The 27,170-nt window shown below is 32.6% G+C and overlaps 3 protein-coding genes across 4 annotated transcripts; 1 reads left to right on the top strand and 2 right to left on the bottom strand.

Moving 5' to 3' along the window:
- Positions 1-238: 238 nt before the first annotated feature.
- LOC118039275 (uncharacterized) lies at positions 239-4,466 on the top strand. 2 transcript variants are annotated; one of them, XR_004685901.2, is made up of 10 exons: positions 239-749; positions 840-991; positions 1,236-1,331; positions 2,200-2,262; positions 2,484-2,552; positions 2,633-2,735; positions 2,822-2,893; positions 3,434-3,522; positions 3,620-3,867; positions 4,250-4,466. XR_004685901.2 is itself a non-coding variant. In XM_035045938.2 (9 exons), the coding sequence occupies exons 1-9, from the start codon at positions 404-406 to the stop codon at positions 3,770-3,772; spliced, it is 1,143 nt and encodes a 380-aa protein (XP_034901829.1). In that variant the 5' UTR covers positions 239-403; the 3' UTR covers positions 3,773-4,055. The 2 variants fall into 2 exon arrangements, 1 of the variants encoding a protein (XP_034901829.1); XM_035045938.2 differs by lacking the exon at positions 4,250-4,466 and having other exon boundaries at positions 3,620-4,055.
- Positions 4,467-5,845: 1,379 nt separating this feature from the next.
- On the bottom strand, positions 5,846-13,292 carry LOC118039274 (acetylornithine deacetylase). Its single transcript, XM_035045935.2, has 10 exons — positions 12,892-13,292; positions 12,125-12,369; positions 11,840-11,948; positions 10,417-10,555; positions 10,279-10,336; positions 10,175-10,192; positions 9,890-10,012; positions 9,582-9,735; positions 9,466-9,499; positions 5,846-6,161 (listed from the first exon to the last, which is right to left on the bottom strand). The coding sequence occupies exons 1-10, from the start codon at positions 13,213-13,215 to the stop codon at positions 6,058-6,060; spliced, it is 1,308 nt and encodes a 435-aa protein (XP_034901826.1). The 5' UTR covers positions 13,216-13,292; the 3' UTR covers positions 5,846-6,057.
- Positions 13,293-24,300: 11,008 nt separating this feature from the next.
- LOC118039273 (uncharacterized) lies at positions 24,301-25,710 on the bottom strand. The gene has a single exon (XM_035045934.2). The coding sequence runs from the start codon at positions 25,456-25,458 to the stop codon at positions 24,736-24,738; it is 723 nt and encodes a 240-aa protein (XP_034901825.1). The 5' UTR covers positions 25,459-25,710; the 3' UTR covers positions 24,301-24,735.
- Positions 25,711-27,170: the final 1,460 nt, after the last annotated feature.

The raw sequence follows: 27,170 nt of genomic DNA, 5'->3' as shown, positions 1-27,170 counted from the left end.
CTACAAAGCATGCGTGGTATATAAACAAACACCACCACCAAAAATATAGAAATAATAATACTAATGGTTCCCATTAATCTACAGAAATTTGATAAATCGGCCGTAACATTATCTCCAGGTGTCGTTCTCTTATTGGCAGGTCCGATATTCACGAACATCCTCTCACTCCTTCGACCAATCAAAATCCAAGGATCAAAAAAATATCAAAATCATAAATAATAGGAATGAGAATACAGAGAACTTCCTCATCACGAAATCCAACGCCCCAAAACCACCCATTGACCTCTCAAATCCTTTAAACACAAATATCACAGCAGCCTGTGCGTGTCAGAGAGAGAGAGAGATGGGGGGAGAGACAGACCGCCATGCTTCGTGACGGAAACGGAGACCGCAATACCGGCTGATGGAGCTGCCGTTACTTTTCCGAACACCGAGCCACTCATCAACCGCAACTGCAACCACGTCGTTTAGAGTTGGTGCTTGGTTTTCTAAAACCATTGACTTTCCGGCTAGTAGAAGGAGATTGAACTTGAGAGAAAATGGAGTCAGTAGGATTCAAATACGGTGCAGCAAAGCATCTACAGAGAGAACGGGTGCTGGTAGTGAAGGAATCGAGGGGAGAGAAAGGAGGAGATTCACTGGAAGTGCTATGGAAGTGACTACATTTGATCAGAGCTTTGGCGATACTGCTTCTGACTTTCCTTTGTGGGAGAAAATTGGTGCTGTTGTCAGACTCTGTTATGGGATCGGTAAGTTTTATTTATTTATATTCACCTGTTTTTCAATTTTTTTGATCCGTTGCGCCTGTTTTTAGTTTAATTTGAATTGGAAAATTGCAGGTATATATGGAGGAATGGCGTTGGCAGGGAGGTTTATATGTTCAATAACTGGAATTGATAGCCTGGGAGGTTTTAATCCATCTTTGGATGCATTTATTGAAGGGCTTGGATATGCAGCTCCACCAGTCATGGCCCTTCTTTTTATACTAGATGTATGCTTTTACTACTCCAATTAATTTCTTCCTTCAAAACGAAATATACTATTTAGTTTGCTCATCACTCTTTCTTGTTTTTGCTGAGCTTGAGCTGGTAATTGAATAAATTTTTTAATATTTTAATTCGACGGGCAGAAAATTGATAAGTGGAATCCTGTTATTAGTTGGTTTTAGTTAAGTAATGAACCCTTTTGTAGTTTTGGAATGTTGTTTGTTTGTTTATTTTTTGAAATGGTTGCAGGATGAAGTCGTGAAGTTGTCGCCTCATGCACGTGCCATTAGAGATGTGGAGGACGAGGAACTTCGGAATTTCTTTTATGGGATGTCACCTTGGCAGGTAAACTTTTACTGTTTGGTTGCTGGAAAGTTTTGGTTTTTTGGAAAATAGTTTTCATAGAAAATGCTTTTTTGAAAAGGGAATTATTTTTTTAATACGTGGTAGTATCATGTAAAATAAATTAGAAAATATATTTTATTATTTGATGAAAATAAATCAAAAAATAACTTATTAATGTTTTATTTTTTTTTAAATTTATTAAAAAAACGAGGACCAAATTTAACAGATAAAAAAGTTAAAAGAAAATGAAATTGAAAAAAAAAATCTAATTTTTTAAATTATTTTAAATAAAATAAATAGCAATCAAAATGATGGAGATCAAATCTGATAGCTAAAACAGTTGAAAGATGATGAAATAAAAAAAATCCAATTACATAAATCATTTCAAATAAAATAAATAGCAATTAAAAAAATAATACTAAATCTGATAGATAAAAAATTTTTAATTAAAAAAATAATAAGAAAAAAGAAAATAAAAATAAAAAGAATAAAGATCAAAATTGATATGAAAATCAAATTTTAAGGGATGAAATTAAAAAAATAATCCAAAACAAAATATATAACTATTATAAGATTAAAGGCTATATTTGATATCATTAACAAATAACAATATATTTTTGAATTGTTTTCAATTTTTGAAAAGTGTTTTTCATAAAAAATAAAAGTAAACTGTTTTTCTAGAAATTAAGTTAAATTTCATTTATAAATTTTTTTAATGATAAACAAACACAAAAAAATTTGGACAAAAAATTACTTTTCATGAAACAAACAGCCTTATAAAATATTGACAATTATTAGATATATTTTTATCACTCTTTGTCTCTATGAGGTAAGATGAATTTGATTCAATTTTGGACCCTATTTGCAGTTTATTTTAATTGTTGCTGCAAGTTCCGTGGGAGAGGAGCTTTTCTATCGAGCTGCTGTTCAGGTATATTCTCATACTCATGCTGAAGAGTGAATTAAAGAAAATCCCCAAATCCCCTGTGGGTTTAAGTCACTTCCTTTATCCAGGTTTAGGACCTGCAATTCCAGGCATAATTGAAAGTAAAATCCCCAAATCCCCTGTAGGTGGATTTAAATAACAATAAAACTTTACTGGAAATCCTTAATAATTCGTACTTTTTTCATCTTTTCTTAATTACTACACAGGGAGCACTGGCTGATATATTTCTAAGGGGAACCAATTTGGTGGAAGATGCTCGAGGAATGGCATCGTTGGTATGTGGTTGAACTTATTCCCTGTCCTTAGTAATGAAATTTGCCTTGCAACTAAAATATTTATGTTTCTACATTTGTAGACTGGTGTGCTGCCTCCTTTTGTCCCATTTGCCCAGGCATTTGCAGCTGTTTTAACAGCCGTTCTTACAGGATCCCTCTATTATGTGGCTACCTCCCCAAAAGGTTGATACTCTTAATCTTCTCAAAGGAGTATTTATTTTCATCTTTAAATTGCAGATTGATTCATGGGTCTGTTCTGTTTCTTACAGATCCTACTTATGTAGTTGCACCAGTTCTGCCATCTTGCTCTGGGCGTGAAGATCTGAAAAAGCTATTTGCAGGTTTCACTTCTTGACTTGGCATAGAAGCTTAGTTCAGTACTATTTCTTTGGAATTATGGATTTTGAAATCCTAGTACATTTGGTCAGCTGGGAAATCACTTTATTTCTGCTATTCCTTTCATTTTTGAAAAAAAAAAAAGAAAAAAGCAATTATTAGAAAGTCTTTTGCAGTGACAAGTCCGTTTAACACGAGTGAAAATCGATCTGTTTGGTTTACTTTGCCAAATATGTTTTGATAATCTCGTCCCATGGAGACCTCCAATTACTGACTATCACTGCTCATTTTGATGCATCGAAACATGCATATTGCGCATATAAGTTTTAAATCCTTGTTTGGGTGGGTGAGGTCATGAGGAATCTTTCGCAAATAACTGGTGACTATTCTAGTCCTACATCTTCTTGCAGCTTAGAAGAGCATAATGACTTTACATGTTGCTCGGAAGAAATGCTAAGAAGTCTGAATATTTTTGGTCTCTGAATATTTTTGGTCTTACTGCTTGGTCAAATGCATTAGCTCATGCTCTGTCATTTACACCGCAGCCTGGTATGAGAGGAGGCAAATGAAAAAGATCTACTCTCCCCTCCTTGAAGGACTTCTGGCGCTCTATCTAGGTTTTGAATGGATCCAGGTGAAGTCTTGAACTAGGTACTTGATGTTATTACCAATTTGTTTCAGAGGCTCAAACTGATAGATTTGTATGTACAATCTTTTGCATTGTTTGACAGACAAATAATATTCTAGCCCCCATCATTACACATGGCATATACTCTGCTGTCGTATTGGGGCATGGCCTTTGGAAAATACATGAGCACCGGAGAAGACTACGCCGGAGAATCCAGCTTCTTAAATCAGAGGAAATGAATTCAAATAAAAGATGAAGTTGCTGCTTATGAAGACCCAGATAAGAATGCCTGGGAAGGAAAGATAAATGGTGGTGGAGGAGACTTGTAGAATACGTAGAGCTGATTATTTGGTATGAATAGTACAACTAGAGATGCTGTATACAATAGAAAGCGCATTGTGTATTAACAGTGAATAAACTGAAGAAAGTCATAGTTAGAATACAAAGCATGGTACTGCTTGGAGATGGCTAGATTATAGCACAAGTTGATAGTATTTGCCTGTGTTCTTTATTTTATTTAATTTATTTTTAACATGAAATGCTTCCATGTTTGATTCTTTTCTACGCCCTGGTGTTCTCTACCCTGGCATCTGTTATTTGAACATCACATAACAGTGCGATGGGGTCACTTGTAGAGTTGAGGATATATATATAGATAAAGAAGGTATAGTAATCTCGTCATTTATAACTTAATATTTATTTATTTTTAGTTTATTTATTTATTTATTTTCAGGTATGCCTGGCTTGGGATGAGAGGGATCTGCAGGTGCAACATTTGTCTGAATTGTATATGATGTATTTTAACTTTTTTCAAAATTTCCCTTCAAATATATATCCATGTTTTTTTTATGTATCACATTAAGGCATATGTATACCATGTAAAATACAATAACCCATGTCGTTTCTGTTGTTTAATTAAGAAAAATAAAATTGATGGCCTTTTCCCTCCATCATTAGATATCACAAGAAGGAGAAGTAAAAATCTAGTGAAGCACATCATTGCACATTTAACATTGATGTAGCTTCTGGCTACATAAATTGTGGTTCTCGCAATATTTTCCACTTGGAACTTGGACTAGGATAAGATCCAAGTATTCCATTAAATTTTGTTCCCATTCTCAAAACTCATTTGTTCTATGATTTATTATTCCCCTGAATTCGATACAAAGCGAGAAATCTTTCAGGTGATTAGATTTCGGACATTAATAATTTGATTTTGATTTTTATAAATTTAAAAAATAAAATTAAATGGAGGTGGTTTTTACCTTTAATTGATATTTAATGGAAAAAAATATACTAAAACTTAGAATTTTTTTTTATTTTAATTTGATTTTATGTTTTTAGATCGATTATAAATGTTTTTAGTTGTTAGAAATATGATTATATTGGTTTATGTTTTATGTTTTTGAATAAAAAAATAGTTGATATTTAGATGTTAGGGTAAAAAAAAACTTGGACTACTCTTGTAACTGAAGCCAACTCTAATGAATGGCAAATAAAAACAACAAATGACACATTGTCTGTCTAGTGGAGTGACACGTAATCTAATGGATTTGAAAACAAAACTAATAAAACTTAGGTCATAATGGTTTCCAGCCCATGCGTGCTTTACCCTTCAATTTTTATTCTTATTATTTCTCTTTTCATAATTTTTTGAATTTAATTCTTTTTAAATGAAATTATTTAAATGATGTTTATCCTATTATTTTTTTAATAATATTAGTGTCTTCCATGATAACATTAGCAATTACTGAACAGTGAACCTAATATGCAGCATTTTCTAAATGCATATAAAATATCAATTTTTTAAATTATATAACTTTTCTCAATGTTATTTTTGTTATATCTTTTTAATACACTTGCATCAAAATTATCAATTCATTATTTATTGTTTTATTTTATTAAAATTATAACAAGTTCTAATTAAAGAAATACTGTTTTTAGACTTATTTTAAATTGTTAAAAAAAATTTCTATATTGATTTTAATTGCTTCCAGTTTTTATGCAATAAACAACTCAGCTAAAGAAAAATAAATATACTTTTTTTAAAAAATATTGGTAAAACAAAACGAATTTATACTAACAATTATATTTTTTTTATAATGAAAACCTATTTTTATTGTCATAGAATTACATAAAAAAGTCATTTTCGTGATGCAAGAAAATACATTCACAGTACCAACACATTCTTCATTCTATTGTGTTAAAAAATATCTTGGAATTCCACAAGTAGAGTCGCAAAGGTAATTAAATAGCTATAAATGTTTAAGCTCAAGTCTTTTCCATCTTTTTTTTTAAGAATCAAGTGAAAGCAGCCTGCCAGGGGAGCTGAATGCAAGGAAAGTTGTTTCTATAATACCCAGATGAAAAACAGAAACATCATATTCCCAGTAGCAGGCAACTCTTGCTGAAAAAGCATATTAGATGCCCTTCAAAACTTCAAATTAACAGGGTTTACATGACAATCATTTATTTCTGTGACGTAACAAGCTACTCATCTGGAATCTGGTGGTGTTGTTATGTCATCCGCTTCGCTGCGAGTCAATTTTCTAATTGAGAGATGATGCTGGTAAAAATCTGGTAGCCTTGGCACATATCAGAAAGCAGGCAGTACTCGTTCTTGGCATGGTATGTGGCCATTAAACCTGCACAGGGATGCAAAAGACAAGCTGTAAAAAAATAGAGCAGGGGAATGGAAAAACACTTAAACACAAGATATCACAAACCAAGTACTCAAGGCTAATCTTTTGCTGTAGAAATTATAAATGAGAGAAAATCTAATGAAGTAAGAATATTAATGCAGACATGGATTTCCAATCACAATAGGTCAAGCCATTGGTCACCCACATTAAATTGCATCAGCATCTCTGCAGCTTTATACAACTATGCACATAGCTTGTGCCTTTCTGCAAATAACTGAACTGGCAAACTAAAAAGACAATGACATGAATATATTAATTTAGAAGCAACTTCGGGCGGATTTCCAACCGTGTCGTTCGTTAACTCCATTGACCTATTCAGTTTCTTTCCCCCCTGATCAACCCAGATTCCCATTCCTTGTTTTGCTTGTTTGGTAACATCTAAGAGCCACCAAAAGTTGAAAATCTTGTCTTGGACACTAGCACTTGAAACAACTACTCAGCTGGGTTGCAAAGATAAATTAAGTTGGTCCTAATACAGTTCTGATGCAGAATGATGCAGAGGACCAAATGGTAAATAGTGGTATAAAAGAATCTTCAAAACGAAACTCCACAATTAAATGGACGTTTTGGAAAATGATACTACAAGTATATTTTTTCTCCACAGGTAATGTATGGAACTCCTGGGGACATTAATGAGGGTAAGAGCTCTTTTGCTTCAATCCTTTATTCCCTCCCTTCTATTGAATTGAAGCTACACATCTTCTATTGAATTGAAGCCACACATGGAGTCCTCAAATACCATGGACTGGTTGAGTATTTAAGGTCCATGTAGCCCTTTCAACATCATCTTTCTGGTAAAGCCCACAGTGATAAATTTTAATGTTTTGAGCAACCACTCAAAGACTCAAAAGGAAACCTGATAATCTAGAACCCCCCCATTGTTGTCCAAGGGATATTTTCACCTTATGTTGGATACTTGACCTTTCTCAAGTTATGGTGACAAGCTTTCTCTAGACTACAATAAATGCTCATGTGAAGACTAAATCATCAGATAACAAGTAGTGCAAGTATGACAAGTAGAAAATGATTGTAGTAGATCTAAGTTTCCATCGTTGCTCAATCCCTAGCCTATACAGTGAGTTGATGTTCTATTTTGTTTCATGTTTCTCTATGCAACACCAAGCACAACTTCAAAGCAGCACCAAGTAAACTCTCAGTATAAGCTACTTTCAGCTTCATACATGGAAAAAAAAAAAAAAAATCAAATCCAAGCTGTAAAATTTAAGATGTTACCAAAATGCACCTTTTAGCCTTTCAGCTAATCAGCTACTAATACATAATAATGTGTATTTGGCTCATGGATACCCACTGTATATTTTCATAGTGACTAACACAAGACACAAAATGAGTCGATGGACATCCATCTTTGTGCATTTCTATCATTCTTTCTGAATTCACCACATGCTTAACCACATTCACGGTCAATTTTCAAGCCCTTCCAATGAGCTATAAAGAGATTGAAGGCAAAAAGGACAAAACATGGAAAAGGGACATGAAAGAAAGTATGGACTGGAAAGTGTGGATTGATTCAAAGTTTCAAACATTTTCTGAAATAAGTATGTGTGGGTAAATTAGCCCTATAAAATGCCTTTGATAGATAATGACAATCTTAACTACAGTGTCATAACTTTTTGACCCCTGTTTTTTTTTTTTTTTAAATGTTTTTAATAAAGTTCAATCAATTTTTGTTATTTTCTGAGTTTTCATGAATAAAAAGAGGTCAGGGAGTAATATATAGAGAGAGAGATGGAGAACAAGGGACCACGAAGAATGGAGACTAAAATAATAACATAGGAGATTATGCAAAAGATAAAAAGAAAAAATAAATAGGAGGATTAAATAAAATTAAAAAATTATTGAAAAAAATCCTACACATTATGAAGAGAATTTAATTAATTAGAAATCCATAGTCAAGAAAAAAACAATATCATTGCCTAACATTATTTTTTCAGTTTAATTTTTTCTATTTTGCAGGGGATCTTAAACAATACAAATAGGAGACATTCAAACAAAAGAGGCACACACAAAGAAAAAAAAAAGAGGAGATACTATAGTAAAAACAGCTAGCAAAAAAATGTTGGAGCAACATTTAGACACGTTCGCATGCCTCCCTGCCCCGACAATGTGTGAAGTGAAGCCTTGAAAGCCAAACTGTTGATCCACACATACTGTACATGCACCAACACCTTTTTTTCAGCACTCTTTCTCCTCGTTCTAGCCTTTCTAGTCTAGTTCCAACCAACTTCAACAACACGTAAAAGATTAATCCAATATGGTATCCCATGATAAATGGACCATTATTGGACGTTGTTCAAGATCATTAACATGTCGATTAAAAATTGTTTGATGAGGATTTGATTGTGCCATATTAAAGTTTTTTTTTAAAAAAAAATGATTTTCATTGGCGTCTGTTTGTTTAATGCGAGTTTGTTGAATAACATTGGTTTCTAATATTTATAAAGTCAACCCAAGTTAAATGAACCATCACTAGGTGGTGTCCATGGATGTTAGACAAGTGGATGAAAATTGTTTGCTGTGTAATTTGATTTTTACCATATTCAAAATTATTTTCAAACAAAAAAATTATAATCTCTCATTTTCTTTGGTTTTTCACAGTTTTGTTGCGTAATAATAATTTTATTATTTATAAAGTCAACCAGGATAAATGAATCATTTGATCTTTGTTCAAAGATGTTGACAAGCGAATAATATAAGTTATTACTATGCGACTCCTCATTATTTTTGTCTTTTTAAAAAATTAATAATAACAAAAAAATACAATAATTTGTATGTGTGATTATATTTTTTGGTGTAGGGATGTTCTTTCTTGATGAGATGTGAGGATTAGACCTTGCTGTTGGGTCTAGATCCTGAATTACCATTCTAAGTCCTAGTATACTTTTGCCTTATAAACAACACAAGCATTCAGTTTAGACCACTATTTTTGCATCTAAGCAAAACAGGCATCGTTCATCATTAAAAACAAATAACAAATCAGTTTACCCTAGGTGGATAATTTTAATCTTTTCTTTAGCATAACCAACCCCTTACCTAGAAACTCTAAAAACTAGTTAGGGTTTCTAATTACCATAAAACTAGGTTACAACTCATTTTTCTTCTTCTATTTTTACATTTTTACCAAACAAGATGACCCATGCGACATACACTAGCATCTTTAAGGCTTGACTTTCTACTGTGAGATTAAAAATAAATAGCAAAATCCCAAAAATAAGCAATAGCATCATACCATAGCCTGCAGTTTGAACATCGAAACCTTCATCCTACAAAATCCAAAAACATTAAATAAAGGATGAGAACTTAAGAAAAACATTATGAAAAGGGAAAAAAGGAGATATATCTTACTTTCAGCTCTCGAATTAGTGGCAGAGTCCCTGTGATTGAATACGGTTTTACATGCCCAACTATCTTTTCAGTTGCTTTACACAACACTTCAAAGCCACGTGATTTTAGATTACAGGCAACTCCTGACGATGCCTCATCAAAGGTCACAGCAAGACTGTTGGAAAATGAACCCATATATAACTACTTTTGGGAAAAAGGTTGTAATGACGAGTGAGAATAACACACAAAAAGTAATTTTTAAGAACAAAAATAATTGCATCCCTGAAATAGGGGAGATCCAAGGTGAAAGAGCAAGAAAGAAGACACACCTCCCCCTTAGGTTTTCTTCTGGTAGTACATATTTTGAAACCGGGCCCCTTGTGCCAAGCTTCTCAATGTTCTCATTTATGTCATCCACATGATTTTGTAGTTTGCTCATCACATCTTCGACACTACAGTAAAGAGTAAAATATTGGAAATCAGAAACCTGAAAAATTATTGAGAAAAACAAATGTTTATATAGTCCAGAACAAAATAGACCCAAATCATAATCTGAAAGACATGTGCTTAATAAGTGCTAAGATTCTGTTATTAACATGAGGCAGACTGCTAACCTGTAGAAGGGAGTTAACCTGAAACAGAAGAAAAGGAACTGATGGTGAGACTTCATTTTCATATTAGTTGCATGTGTTAAGAACTTCTTTACAAGATTATAAACCTGACATCTCCTGAAATTGTACACTCAGCAGGAATTTGATTGATCCCACCTCCTGGATCTGAGACAATGAAGATGGGTTTCAGAAATTAAAGCATTTGCTTTCCACAATATATCATTACTTATTGCTGCAAAACTTACAACTCCATTGAGTTGGCTTCATAGTCGACGGTGTTGCAAATCCATATACTTGCTCTTCCTTATGAGGTGGAAAGTCCCTGTAAAATCGTGACTGTATCTCTTTAAGAGCCTCCATGCCCAGCTCCAAAGGATTTATAGCCTGCAGATAATACAAACTTTGAAATTAATAAATAAGAAGAAACCAGAGAAGTGACTCCATCTATTCTATGTAACACATCATTCAGAAGCTAGAATGGAATATGTAGCTCAATTTGAACATATGAAACTAGAAAGTCTTTCATTAGACTAATTTTTACGAGCAATCATCTATATAAAACAAAGCTTGATGTGTCTCGCACCATCTACAGCTTTAAAATACTGTCAAACAGCCATAAAATTGTGTCTGTTTAGCATACTCTCAACACCGGGCAAGTAAAGTGTAGTGGGCCAGAAGTAGGTTTTTCATACCTGTTCTTCATTTTTATCCAAAATGTTTTAACCTGGCTACCTTCCTTTCTACTTCTATTTATGCATGCATAATCTAAGGTTGAATTGAAAAGGGGATAAAGGTATTTTACACATACATGCCAGTACTATACAAATAAATATTTGCTTGCATAGATGTGCATATGGGCCACACTATAAAAGGAAAGGGAAAATAATAATTGCTTTGGAAAAGGTAAGAACCCATGTCATGTAAGCTACTTTCGAAATTTGTAATATTTCAGTTATAACAATCCAAATTGTGGTCATTGTCATTTACATCTTGCTTTTCCAAGATAGGCCTATGGATTCACAGATACAGAGTGATTATAATAAAATAGTAGGGGTAGAGAAGTGGAGACTCTGACTAAAATCATGTGGGATGAAGTGGTAAAAGTGATTTAAAATCACAGCAACTCAGAAATAATTTGGTCCAAAAAAGAGAGGTGAAAGCGCAATGAGGAAAGATATAAGCTGAACCCACCAAACCAGGACAGGAATGCTGTGTGGAATTGAGTTTTATGTTAATTCATTTTTTGTTAATTTACCATTATTTGCATAAAGAGAAAATAAAAGGTACTCCCATCACTTTTTCAAGTTTCTAATCACACAAACCACTTTTACAACATAAATTTCTGCTTCATGTATTTTATCATCTTCATAGTGCAAGCCAATCTAAAGTCAGCAGATTTCTCTTCTTATTATTCTACTAGAAAAGGCCAAAATGTTATGCACTAATATAATTAATTAGTTTTTGACTTCTTTGCAATTTACACATTGGTTTACATATCATGTTATACTATTCATCATTGAAAGTAGAACCAGAAAACCATCATAAAATTTTAGGTTTCATAAATTTAATACCAGAAAAGTGACAATAGTTTTCCCGTATAAATAAATGCATGAAAAAGTTCATGCGTTCAATTAATGATCTAAGACAGTAGAGATTGTAATGGTATACCTTATGCGGTAAACCACTATGAAAAAGTTTTCCAGTGACATGAAGTTTCCAAGGAATCATACCACCAGTACCAATGCAAGGTTGTTTATCTGCTGTGTCAATCCAATATCTACAAACACAAAATCACATCAATTAATCAAATTTGTATCTCAGCAAAAAACAAAGAATATGAAACTAAATTTTCATTAAAGCTTCAGACCAAAAAAAAATAATCTAAAAGACCATAAAGATGCTTTATATATAACAAGTCCTTTTCCTTTCCTACAGAAATTGTGGGTTGCTTACAGAGGACCTCCCTTCAGCTTATTGAGCAGACCATCTTTTACAAGTGCATCCACTCCAACCCCTGTTATGGCAGAATTCTCCTCATTAGCTATAAAGACTGCAACTACTGTTGACTTCAATTTTGGCTTTGTCTCCCCCAACTTCTTCATCAGTTCAGTCACAAGGGCAACATGTCCCAAACAATCAGTGGTTCCACGGCCACGGAGTTTTTCCCCATCGATGCTCAATGAAAATGGATCAAACTCCTGCAAGTTTGGTCATCATAGCATGAATAACAATCACTATCATATCAAATTCACTGTTACACGTGACTGAGAAAAAACATCGAATCTTTACTCGTAGATATTTTCCTGACATAGAAAGTTCAATTAATAACTTTTGATACATCCAACACCTTAATAGCAATCAGCATAATGAGCCATAATTTTTCAATTCTTAGAAACTCGAAATTACCTTTGTTGACGATAATTACTTAATCAACCCAAAATAAATCAAATCCTGAGGAACATTTCAACCACTAACTTTCCGAACAACAAACTCAATCCAACAGAAACCCAGTTCAATTGTAATTAATAACTCAAAAGGAGTATAACTTTAAACTGAAAATCTCGAGTCAGAGTGCGATTGAAACCTTAACTTCGTCACATAAACATAAAAACCAGTCATAGCTTCATAAGGAAAAAGTGAAACTCCCATAAACAATCAAAATCAATCAAACCCCACTTCACCAAAGAACAACAAAAGATGAAAGAAAGAAATGAACAAACCCAGTCATTGGGATTGGCAGTGACAACATCCATGTGCATGCCAACAAAAGACAAGATCTTTCCTTGTTCGGTACCAGGGTACTCCACAATAAGATTGCCTCTTTGAGGGAAATAAGAGACATGATTCACAATCAGTGGACCTCCTCCAGTGGTGGTGCTGTAAGGAAGAAGAGAATTCAACACATGCTTGACAACCCTGTCTTCTTCAGGGATCAGCTCTGGGGGGTTGTTTTGGACATATTTGGACTCTCCAATGAGCTTTGTCAAGAGTGAGACAAAGGAATCCTTGTTCAGGTCTCCTAGGACTTGTTCGATATCAGCCATTAGGGTGTTGTGTCTGTGCGTGAGAAAGAGAGAGTGTTAACTTGCGAAAGTCCTTTTTTGGAATTTAAGGCAATTAGATGCCAAAAAATAAAAACTAAAACTCAAGGCATTAGTCATTTCCACCGTATACATAACTCACTATTCATTATTATAATAGTATTCTTATCCTTCCAGAAAAGAACTAATGCTCTTGATGTTAACCGTATTTTTATATTTTTATACGGATTATTAGTTATTAAAACATTAACTTGAAATATAAATGTTTTTTCAATTTATTTTAGAACAGTAAAGTAAAATGATTTTATTACTTTTCAAATAAAAACTTTAAAACCAGTTAAGAGGAATATTTTTACTAATTCATTTTAAAATATAATAAAATAACATGTTTATCATTGAAATCAAAAAATTAAACCATACTTCCAAGGATCTTTTAATCTTTTCAATCTATTTTTTTTTATTATCTGATTTATTGGATTTATTGAGAGTAGTTTGATTTTTCTCTCAAAATTAATAAATTAATATTAAAATAGAAAAAAATGTTGCAGACATCCATGCACTCCTCCTAGGCAAAAAAGTTGTAGTTTCATCCATTGACATCTAGATATCAAAATCATTAAAAAATAATAAAAAAAAGTATTAATTTTATGCTTTTTTTCAAGTAAAATACTCTTAAAACACATTTAAAAATAAAAACTACTGCACTCATAAACATTTATTTGTTGTCATTATATTTACAATGATTGTCAAGTGAGGTGAGGGAAAAGAGGTAATGTTTCAGGTTTTTTTTTTTTGAAAAATAACAGTTTTAGTTTTGAAAAAATAATTGAAGTTAAAAAAATATTTGAAAAATAACATAGTTTAAATATAACCTTGATTTTGAATATTAATTTTGTAACAAATGCTATTGGGGCATGATAGTTGTTTACTCAGAAACAAAATGTACATGTTTTATGTAAATTAATTAATATGTACAAAAATTAATATAAATATTTATAAAGATCTAATGGTCAAAATATAAGATTCAAGATCTAATGAACAATAAATAAAAATAGAGATATGCTAAGTGACATGAAAAAGAAATGAGGGAAGAAAACGAAAGGAAAGAAAAAATAGGTCATTGGAGATTCATTAGAGTTCTAATTTTTACATATTCAGTACCGTTAGAAAAATCTTAACGAGACGATTCTAACCACATTATGAAAAGCTACTAAACGAGGTTGTAATTGATTAATTTTTTTGTTTGAGGTTAATTTTGGATTAAGGTATTTTAGGGTTCAATTAACCCCAAACAAAATCAATAACAAATTACAAAATTATTTAGTGATTTTTTATTGTGTGGTTAGAATCATTTTGTCTAAATCTTTTTAACGGTTGTAGGTGTGTAAAAAAGGAGTCCTAATGTGTTCTTGGTGACTTATCTTCCTTTCTCTTCTCTATTTCTCTCTCATGAAACATCAATCTATTTTTGCTCGTATTTCTTCATCATTGGATCTTCAATTTTATATCTTGGTTATTGGATATTCGTAGAATTTCATGTTAATTTTTGTATATATTAATTAATATTATATTAAATAAATATCCACTATTTTGAAAGTAAATATCCATTATTTTAAATTATATTATTTTTCAAATATTTTTCTAAATTTTATATTTTTTTAAATTATTTTTATCAAATTAGAAAAAACCTTGGGTTCTATGGAGACAACGATCAGGAAAACGGCAATGACTACTGCTTTTTGGGTAACACTTGGGAATATGAGCGCCATGCGCTTGACCACGACTGCACCTCAAAACCCCTTACACGCATTTCATTCATTTCATTGCCTTACTTTTACACCACAGCTCATTGCTTCTTCTTCTTGGGTTTTTTTATTTTTATTTTTCAAAAGATACCTCAAAATCCATGCACCGAAGGGTTTTTCTCATTTATAAGTTTCTAGCTAGGGTTTCCCTGCAATATATGCAAGAAGCTTAATTTATAAGTATTAATAAGCAGTGGACACTGAATTCATGGTTGTTAGATGTCTTTCATTCTACTTCTATATCATTCACAAAATGGAGAGAGAGAGAGAGAGAGAGAGAGAGAGAGGGTAGAAGGCAGAGCTGGGCAAGAGAAGAGAAGAGGAGGAAGGTTGGGGACCATGCAGAGTGTGTGCCGACAAGCACTTAAAATTTATTCAAGCCTGTAAATGAGTTCTCTTAGCTGGTCAGTCTGTCCACCTAAGCATTTTTGGGTGGGTCTACGACAGGGAAAAGTTCAGAAGGATACAGGAAGCGGAAGAAACAAATATTACATGTTTTTTCATTTAAATAATATTTAAAAATATATTAAAATAATATGTTATAAAATTTATTTTTAATAGGAGAATATTAAAACAGTTAAAAAAATTAATTTTAAAAAAATTAAAATTTAATAAAAAATAATTCAATCGCGCGCACCCTTAAACCGAACTGCTATACCTTACTTGTATTGTTTGTTGTTTCTATTTATTTTTAAATTTTTTATTTGGAAACATAAATATAAAACTTGGTTTTTGAATTAAACATAAACAGAAAATCTGATTCTTGTGATTTTTTTATTAAAAAGACAAAACCAACAACCACCAGGTTGTAATTAATATTTAAAAACCACTTAGAATGGTTTTGAAATATTTTAACATTCAGTTGTTAGCTGTTTATGTTTCGAAAATAAGAAAACAAAACAAAAATAAATGAATTTGTTATTTCTATTTTAAAACTCCAGTTAATTGTTTTTATACCAATTCACACCTAAATTGTTCCAAAATAAACCCAAAGTCTGAAGCATATCGCATGGGATCAATAATTGAAGTGAGAGACAGAATGCTGGTCGACTTCACAAAGTCTTCGTGCATTGTCTATATATGTGTGAGTGTGTAAGTCTGATCTAGTCTTTGCTAATCAATTTGATTATTAATTTATGTGATAAATCTTCCTAATCACTCGTCTAAAACTATATATATGACCACTCGATCTTAATTTTACCTTTCTCTTTTTTGCTAAAAAGTTAATTTGTACTCTTCAAATAGTATAATATCAACTTATTTATTTACTAAAATATTAGAAAATGTGTGTGTGTGTGTGTGTAGATAGATAAATCTAAAGCTATATATCATCTAATAATTTTGATATGAATGCGATTAATCTCCCAAATTGCTTGGATTTGATTGGACCTGAGCCAACGAACTAAATCCTGCTGAAAGAAACAATTCCTACCTGGCACTGGAACAAGCTGATGAATCCAAATCCTTTTAGCACATGAAGAGTAGATTCAGAAACACTTGGACAAAAGTGGCAGTACTCAAAACCGCAACTCATTGGTGAGAATACGATTATGCATGGCAAGCCAAAGAAAAGCTTGGATTTTATAGGGTACTCTATGTAATAATTTAATTTTTTAAAAATAATATTTTATAAATTGATTCCAGAGTAACTCAATTATTACCAAGCCTTTCCCGAATATCCACAAACTTATTCATGAAATTATCAAAAACTTATTTCAAAGTTAAAATTTATTATTACATGATTTGTATATTTTGAATCATCAGAACTAAAAATTATAGTATTTTTTATGAATTATTAACATTGTTAAAATCATGTTAGGCATTGACTTGTTGTCTACTTGATATTTATTTTCTTTAAGTTTGATTTGAATAAAATATTAGAATTTTCATTGGAATATTTCTAGAATTTTTTTCTTGACATTCCAATGAAAAGATTAATTTGATTGGAATCTTTTTTCTAACAAATATATTTTTTTTTTTATTTTTTTTCAAAAACTATTTAATAAAATGTTATTATGAGACAAGTCTAATTATATATTCTTTAAAATATCTATATTTTATATCATTTTAAATAAATACAATGCATGGTCCTTCTAATAATTTTTTATTTTTGTAAAAACAATTTCATTTTTAAATTAAAAAAATAATAAAAAATGAGTTCTTTGAAGAAAATTATCATATTTTCGTAATGAGATATGTTAAAAAATAATATAAATCATATTTTGTAACCTTACCTAACAACTGAAACTTTTAAACTGAAAAAGGTTCTTTGACAACACCAAACGATGTAGTAAAAATTGGAAATTAATGGATTTGTATGAGAATTTATCCTAAAAATAAAATTAGTCCAACATAACCAGATTCCCTAATTGATACCATTGACAAGCATAAGGACTGCCTGACTTTGAAATCTTCCTTTGAACAAGAACTTTCATTGAAACAAAACTTGATCAATGATATATAACATGCACCACTGAAAACCTAACTATTCCATAAATTTATTAAAAAATTTCCAGGACTCTATACAATATAAAAAAAAGATGATTTGAAGTCTCCAAATGAGCATAATAAAAAGAACAAGAAGCATTCTCATAAACAAACAAGTGTCTACAAATTAACACATTTTTATTGCATATACTATCATGTAGTAGGAGCCATATGAAGACTTCAATCTTTGGAGGAACAAGATCATTCCAACATAAAAAAAAGTAAGGAAACAAACCTGAAAGTATTATTTTGTCATGAATTAAAATTCCATATTTGACTGTGTATTTTCCAAACTTGTTAGTCACCCATTATTAGACATCATTAGCATTAGGAGTCAAGACTACCCCCTTAAGAACAACCTAAGGCATGACCTGAGATTTGTGGTACCATAAGCATTACTAAGAATATATGTAATTATTGAGCATTGATTAGCTGACAAATAATATAACTGAGGATACTTTTTTTTTCAAAATACTTTGACAGAGATCAATACTAGAAATGAATAATCATTCCATTGCCAACTTTAAATTGAATAACACTCTTTATTGTAAGTTGGGATTTATCATTACAGTTAATAATTAAGTAAATACCTTGCCATGTATTAATTTAATAAAAAAAAAGACAAAAACCTAGATGCCATTTTACACCCTCATATGTACATGAAATTGTTGTTGAAGATAAAACAACTTACAACAAAATACTTGATGCTGCACTCTCTTATTAATTAAAGCAACGTAGAAGATGGCTTATATAAGCCTTACATGAAGTTTAATAGAAAACTTAACAACCCACGTTTTACGTGGTAACAAATAGGAAATCAGTTATAGACTTAGTCTACGTGTCCTATGCAATAGGATTTATTTAACAGAAATATTGACAAAGTTAGCAATCAAAAATCTCAACAATGCCTCTCCTAAACTGAATGTAGCAATACTTTCAGTTTAATCCTGGTACCTCACACACACCCAATAACTTGCGCAATTTCAGAAAAACATCTAGCTTGAGTGGTTTTGTCATAATATCTGCAATTTGTTCTTGTGTGCCACAATGCTTCAGTTCCACAACTCCATCTCTAGTCAGATCACGCAAAAAGTGAAATCTTACATCAATATGTTTGCTGCGCCCATGCATAACTGGATTCTTTGATAACTTAATTGTAGAATTGTTGTCACATAACACAATAGTACATTTTCCTTGAGAATTACCAAGTTTTTCCAATACTCTCCTCATCCACACTCCTTAACATGCATAAGATGTAGCTGCTACAAACTCTGCTTCAGTAGTGGACAAACTCTGCTTCAGTAGTGGATAAAGTAACCACCGGTTGTTTTTTTGAAGACCAAGAAACAACTCCTTCACTAAGTAAAAATACATAACCGGAAGTACTTTTCTTGTCATCCACATTAACTGCATAATCACTGTCTGTATATGCCAGCAACTCTTTATTACCATCCTTTTGATAAAAAAAAAATCCTAAATCCACTGTACCTTTCAAGTATCTAAGCACCTTTTTTGCAGCTTGTAAGTGTATCTCAGTTGAATTTGCCATAAATCTACTAATGAGACACACAACATACATCAAATTTGGCCTTGTTACAGTTAAATACATAAGACTTCCAACCAACTATTTATACATAGTAGCATTTACTTTGACTCCTTCTTCATCCTTCATTAATTTAACACTAGGAACAATTAGATTCTTCACACTATTACTTTTTTCCATTCCAAACCTCTCCAAAATATCTTTTGCATATTTCTTTTTACTAATATAAATTCCATCAGAATTTTGAAGAACCTCCACACCAAGAAAATATTTCATCTTGCCTAAATCAATCATATCAAATTCAAGTTTCATAGAATTCTTGAATTTAACAAATAAACTTTCAATATTACCAGTAAAAATTAAATCATCAACATATAAGCTAACGATCAAAATTGTACCTCAATTTCCTGTTTTTATAAATAAAGTGTGTTCACAGCTGCACCGCTCAAATCTTTCTTTGACAAAGTATGTTTCAATCCGGCTATACCATGCACGAGGGGCTTGTTTAAGGCCATATAATGCCTTTTTTAATCTGTACACCTTGTGCTCTTCACCTTTCTTCTTATAACCTCGTGGTTGCTCAACAAACACTGCTTCATTTAATTTGCCATACAGAAAGGCACTTTTGACATCAAGCTGATACACATTCCATCCATGTCGAGTTGCTGAAGCAATCACCATTCGAATTGTATCCCATCTAGCCACCGGTGCAAATACTTCAGTATAATCAATGCCATGTTGTTGTGTATACTCTTTCGCCACCAACCTAGCTTTACATTTGTCAACTTCGCCATTTTTATTGAGTTTAGTCTTAAAGACCTATTTTACTCCAATTTTCTTCATTCCTTTAGGCAAATCTGTCAGCTCCTAAGTTTCATTTCTTTCAATTGCATCTATTTCAATTTTCATTGCAATTCTCCATTTGGAAAACTTCACTACTTCTTCAAAAGTGACTGGATCAGTAAGTGAAGTGAATAAAAACAAGTTTTGCTAAGCTTCTTCTTCTGTAAATTCTCCTCCACTCACGTAATCTTCCATCCAAAATGGCACCCTACTGCTTCTTCTTGTTAGTGAATCTTCTATAAGGGAACTATACAAGTTATCTAGTGAACTATATGTGCTTCTTCCAGCTTATGTTGAGTGTGCTGCAAGTGAACGTGAATTTGCTCTAACAATGCTTCTTCTAGCTTATGTTGAGTGTGCTGCAAGTGAACGTGAATTTGCTCTAACAATGCTTCTTCTAGCTTCTGTTGAGTGTGCTGCAAGTGAACGTGAATTTGCTCTAACAGGATTGCATGAAGATGAGCTAGCTTCTGCATTGGCTGAATTTGCTCTAATAGGATTGCATAAAGATAGGCTGGCTTCTGCATTGGCTTCTGTATTACATAAAGATAAGCCAACTTCTATCTCTTCTTCATCTTCTTCATTTTGATCAGCTTTTGTTTCTTCTTCTGCTTCATCACGCTCACTCTCTTCATTGTTGTCTCCCCACTCAAGAGTATTAGATACTGGTACTTCATCATTCCCTTGCCAATTCCAACATTCTTTCTCATCAAAGACCACATCTCTGCTTGTTACTATCTTCCCGGATATTGGATTATAAAGTCTATATGCTTTAGACTCTTCACTCATTCCTAACAGCACACATTTAAAACTTTTATCATCCAGCTTCTTTCTTAAATTATCTGGCACATGAACGTGCCCAATACATCCAAAGACCCGAAAATAATTCACATTTGGTTTAACACCACTCCAAGCTTCTTCAGGAGTCATTTCTTTTACTGCCAAATTAGGACTTTGATTAAGCACATGTGTTGTCCAGTTTATAGCTTCTGGCCAGAATTTCTTTGGAACTTGTTTCTCCGACAACATGCTTCTGACCATGTTCATGATGGTCCTATTCTTGCGTTCAGCCACTCTATTTTATTGGGGAGTATAGGCTGTAGTGAGTTGTCTGCTAATACCATGATCTTTGCAAAAATCATTGAACTCAAAAGATGTAAACTCCCCACCTCTATCTGTACGCAGGCAACAAATGAAAGTTCCTGCTTCTTTTTCAACCATGTTTTTATAATTCTTAAAAACAGTGAATGCTTGAGATTTGGCAGCAAGGAAGTATATCCACACCTTATGGCTATAGTCATAAATAAAGCTTATGAAATACCTCTTCTTGCTATTTGAAACAGGTGTGATAGGACCGCAGATATCAACATGAATCAGTTGCAGTCTTTGAGATGCTCTCCATAAACTTTTCTTTGGAATTGCCTTCCTGTGTTGCTTACCCACCATACAATCGGTGCAGATTTTGGATGAATCTTTCAACTGTGGTAATCCTCTGACCATTTGTTTATGCTGCAAATTCTTAGACCTTTATAATTTAAGTGTCCATATCTGCAGTGCCAAAGATGAGTATTGTCTTCAAACGTTGTTTGAAAACAGTTGGTAGTTTTCGGTGTAACTGTTGCATGCAGCATGGACATTCTGTTTGCAGACATTCTTGTTTGCACAATAAGTCCCCTCTCTAGGTGATAGAGTTTACAAACTCCATTCCCCGTTCTTGCATTTGTCCAATACTCAACAAATTATTTCTCAATTCAGGTGTATAGAAGACATTTGTTATTACCTGAATAATTCCAGCAAGCTGCAACCGTATGGTACCCTTTCCCAGCACAACCATTTTTGAATCATTCCCTAGCTTTACAGATTGCTGAAAATCTTCATCAAGATCAGAGAACCACTGCTTGTGTGCACACATATGATTGCTGCACCCTGAGTCAAGAAACCAAACATCTTCTTGTCCTGACTGATTATGCTTCACATATGACATTAACAACAACTCTTTTTTTTCTTCAAGCTCTGCATAATTTGCTTCCTTCTCCCATTTTGGATATTCATACTAAAAATGTCCCAATTGATGAAATTTATAACACTCTATTAAGGTTTTGTTAAAAACTGGATTGATTCTTCCTCTGCCTCTTTCCCGAAATGCTCCACGTCCTTAATTGCCTCTTCTTCCACCAAATCTGTTATCATATGTAACTTTCAATGCCTGCTCATCTCTTTGGTGCCTATTCATCCTCTACTCATGGACAAGTAAACTGCTATCTAATTCATCAATAGTTAATGTGTCTAAATTATTGGATTCTTCAACAGAACACACCACATAGTCAAACCTTGAAGTCATTGATCTCAATATCTTTTCAATGATCATGACTTGTTGTATATTTTCACCATGAATCTTCATCTTGTTGGATATGATGAGTGTTCGGGCAAAATATGCATCAACATTCTCCCCTTCCTTCATTTGTAGAATTTCAAATTTTTTCTAAGAGCTTGAAGCTGTGCTCGTTTCACTCTTGTACATCCCTGGTATTTCTGCTTCATGGAGTCCCAGATGTGATTGGCTGTGTCTCTATTGAGAATTGTTTCCATAACAGTCCGATCAATAGCTTGAAACAAGTAGTTTTTTACTTTCAAGTCTTTCAGCTTTTGATCATTAATAGATTATCGCTGTGCTTCAGTAATTTCAACTCCTTCAGCTGCACTAGAAACACCATTCTCCACCAAGCTCCAGTATTCTTTTTAGCGAAGAAAGTTTTCCATAAGCATGGACCAATGATCATAATAACCATCGAACTTGGGAATTGCAGGTTGAACAAACAAATTTTCAGTTACCATTTGATAATGCTCTCTGTGTTTAAAAAAAAAAAAAAACTCTTTGCTCTCTGTATTTAAAAAACTCTCTATGTTTAACTCTCCTTTAAAATAATTCTCTCACTCTCTGTGTTTAACTCTTTAAACTCTCCTTAAGAAATTGCAGTTTTTTGTCACTCACAACTAAATTCTATAGCAAGCTTTGATACCAATTTTGTTGAAGATAAAACAACTTACAACAAAGTACTTGATATTGCATTTTCTTATTAATTAAAGCAATGTAGAAGATGGCTTATATAAGCCTTACATGAAGTTTAACAGAAAACTTAACAACCCATGTTTTATGTGGTAACAAATAGGAAATCAGTTATAGATTTAGTCTACGTGTCCTATGCAATATGATTTATTTAACAGAAATATTGACAAAGTCAGCAATAAAAAATCTCAACAATTGTTACCTACTATTAAACAAAAATTATTATTGATCATGGAGAATAGAATATTTTCAACTTCAATAATGCACACGGGTTTTGTTACGATTACTTCCAAGTTACTATAACTACAGTGCCTTTAAAGTTATGAAATAATAAAATAGTATTTAGAATGAAATAAATGTAAATACTTATTAATTCGTAATTACTTACAAATGATTTCTTTATAAATTAAACAATATCTTTTCTTTTCTTTTCCAAGTAACAAGGAACCTTTTTTTATTACAATTATACTTAATTATTTTAACTATCACAATTACAAAATAATTAACTAAATTATGGAAAGATAAGATAAGTTCATACTATTTATTTAATGAATGTATTTAATGGTTCATAATCACTTCCTCGTTACCAAAATGAATAGTATTTATTTTATTTTTGAAGTGTAATTGTATAATAATATTAGTGACTAGCATTAATTATTACAAGATAATTAGTTAAATTAATGATTGATAAGGTAAGTTACTACGATACAAATAAATAAAAATACTAAATTTGTATGTAATTTGAAGGCACTAGCTTGTACTTGTAGATCCTTGAAATAACTATAGCAAGCATTGCATAAGGTTCACTCGGCAAGATTCATAGCCTTGTTAAAAAATAAAATAAAAAAAGAAAAATCCACAATCAAAGAAAGAGTAATTAAAAAGAAAAGAATAAAAATCTCGGTTACCTTTTTGTTTTTTGTACGCCTATCAAGGGAAGTCTTATAGCACAAATAATCTTGTGGTAGAAGCATGAATAAATTAATATCTGAAACTACAGGGTACGGCTTTATCAGGAAAATCGATTCATTGGATTTTTTACTATAAAAAAATTGTTTTAATTTAATAATTTAAATTATTTAGTGAAATTTTAAAATATAATTTATATATTATTTTTTAATACATCACTTTAAATGAAAGCTCATTAAACTTGAAACTTATACATGTTTATTTTATTTTATACTTGATTTTTATTAAATAAATAGAAATGGTAATATTCGAACTTATAACTGTTGGATAATTAAAATTTTGATATCATATTAAAAATTCATCTCAATCTAATAAGTTAAATTGTTAAATAAAATCTAAAGAGATATCCTTTTAAATGGTTTAAATGTCTCTTCGAAGATGCACTTTCTGTAATCGAAATGCTAAAACATGGCAGCTCTGTATTTGTGGAAAAAGAGGGGTGTGAATCCGTCTTAGATATTAATACAAATAGTGCCCACGGAAATGTCTTCCAGACATACTTTATACATAGATCCGTAATAGAAAATGACAGTGCATTGCCAACTTTGCCAGTGGAGCAATCAAGCCCTAATATCGCGTCCTTTATTTGTCAATGAATAAACCATTAATTTTCTCTCTTCGAATTTACATGGTGCTTTTCTTTTGCTTTCCTCTTTCAAGTTCCACAGCACCTTGAACTTCACACTCTCTGATGAGCTAATTTTGTTTAATTGGAGAAAAACAAAGAAAAAAAAAGAAAGAGAACCTCACTTCAACACACATAGCACTAAAACAAATAACACTCGAACATACTGAAGCTTTCTTATCTATTATGATGGTGGTGGTGGTGTTGTCAATCTGTGTCCTAGCCGGAGCTCTAGATCAAGTTCTTCGTGTGCCAACTCCTTAAAGTTGTTGTCGCTATTATCAATGGATGCCGAGGGCTCGGCTTTGATTGAGTAACAATGAGAAGTATTTATCTCAGGTGGAGCTACTAGAAAATTAAGAGATTTCTCTATCAAGTTGTTATGGGGATACGGTGTGATAGAGAGGAGAGTAGAAGGTGAATCAGTAGCACATGCATTCATAGTTGCGGGAGTGAAGACTCCATTAGGGTTTGGTAGTTGGTAAAGTAAGCATAACCTGGCATTTGGGGGAAATTCTTGAGTTGGGATTATAAAAGTAGACAAGGAAGAACTGGAAGTTGATGAGTTGGGGTTGATTGAACCAGGCTGTGTTTGGTGGAGCCTGGCACGGTCACGGCGGTGAACGTTCATGTGACCCCCTAGGGCTTGAGCTGAGCGGAATTCCCTTCTACAAAAGGTGCAATTATAAGACCTCGGTGGCCAAGTGGTGCCGTTGATGTTGCCGGTATCCTCTGCGAAGGCTCTAACCTCCCATGAATCATCCTCTTCTTGAGTTTGCTTAGGGTTCCACATCCAGACACTAGGGGTCTCATTCGGGCTCAGTTGATGTTGATACTGATTTTGTTGAGATTGAGGCAATTTTTGGAGCTGTTGGGTCAAGGAGAGAAGGCCAATCTCTGCAGCCATAGTACTCGTAACATATGAGATCGGTGATAGAGGTGATGTGAAAACAAATGGAGAGAGGAGTTAAATAGGGGATGGGCTAGTTAAGGTGAGAGATCGAGACAAAAGGAACCCTAATACCGAGGACATCACCAAAATCTTGAACCAAACAATTGGAATTTAACATAATTTACATTACAATAATTTTCCCTACCAACCAGCTATCCTCACATGTAAGGACAACATTTCTAATAACTTTGGCTTCAACGCCCCACTGTTTAGTGGTTCAATTGCATGCCTCGTGCATTTTTCTCTTCATTTAATAGTGCAAAACTGCAAATTAGTGGACAAGGAACAGTATCATTCGAAAGTTTAATTAATTATAAGAAAGAATGAGGTTTCCATTGATTTCAGCCTTCCTGGAAGGTGCTATTGACATGCTATTTAGCACGCTTACTGGGACTCCTGTTAATGGAGTTTCTTGGCCTTCCCAGGATAGCGACATAATATATATGGTGTATGTCCTTTATTTCAAAACTTTATGATGTGACTCGTTCAAGATTCACCCAAGTCACATAAATTAAGTCTGGCTAATTATTATAAACTAATAAAAAAATCATACAAACAGATATAGTAAAGTAATTAAAATGGAGGCTAATAAATGAACGTTTTCTATTTCTCAATCTTTCTTACTTGCTCCTACAAAACTAAGAGGTCAAAAAGATCTAGAAAAATAAAAAATAATATGTCTGTACTGTGTGCTTGCGTCTAAGTCATGCTATTATATTTCTCTCCTCTTTCCTCACAATAACACTAGAATGCAAAAACGAAACTCCCTCTATTTATTGCGTTCTTTTTTATTCTACCTCTCTTACATTTTTTTTTTGTCTCTCTTTGCTGTTTTTTTTTCTCCTTCTCTCCGGTTTTTCTCTTCTTTTTATACTTTTTTTTTCTGCCCCCTTAAGTCATTAGAAAGGCTTATATATAGTCTAAACATATTTTTTTTAGGAAAGATTCAATGCATTAATTCTAGGATGTAAATTCCTACTAATTTGCAGTAAAAAAACACAAAAAGAAAACTTAAATATTCTAATTCTGATATCTGATTTCTTTCTAGTCTTTTTAAAGGATGGTGTGGCTTCTTTCTTTCCTTCCATAGGGCTAGCTGCTCCCTTTGAAATGAGGCAATAAAAACATGGTTGCAGCTCCAAAAATCAGGCGTGATGATAAAGGAAAACAACAGGAATTTGTAGAGAAAAAAGGAAAGAAATCAGATGGGTAAGGGTGTAGCTGCAAAGTCTTATTTTCCTTATTTGGTGTGGTAAAAATCCTGTCATTTATGATGATCTAGCCCCCCCTTCTAGCTTTCAATATCCTTCTTCAATTCAATCCCTCATTTTAGCACTTTTCGATTCAATCCTTTGTCCAAAAAAAATCCTTCGAATTAGTTTCGTGAACTTGGGCTAAATCCTTCCTACGGCAGAATTCTCTACCTTCACGTTAGATATTCAAACGAGAATATCTTAAGTTTTTTATATCAAAATCAAGTGATTCAAAAGTCCAAATTTATTTACGTGTCTAGAACTACAATTTTGATGAAGGAATTGAAGTGAGATAAAATCATTTTAGAGAAGAGAATCTGGCAGTAATCTAGTTGGTCAAAAAGGATCTCCGGGTCTAATTTAGAAATTGACAATGCTGAAAATCCTGATGTGACTGAGAGTATGATCTAAAAA

The sequence above is a fragment of the Populus alba genome, chromosome 1 (genome assembly GCF_005239225.2).
Source record: "Populus alba chromosome 1, ASM523922v2, whole genome shotgun sequence".
NCBI classification, from domain to species: domain Eukaryota; kingdom Viridiplantae; phylum Streptophyta; class Magnoliopsida; order Malpighiales; family Salicaceae; genus Populus; species Populus alba.
This window is presented reverse-complemented; position numbering and strand designations above follow the sequence as displayed.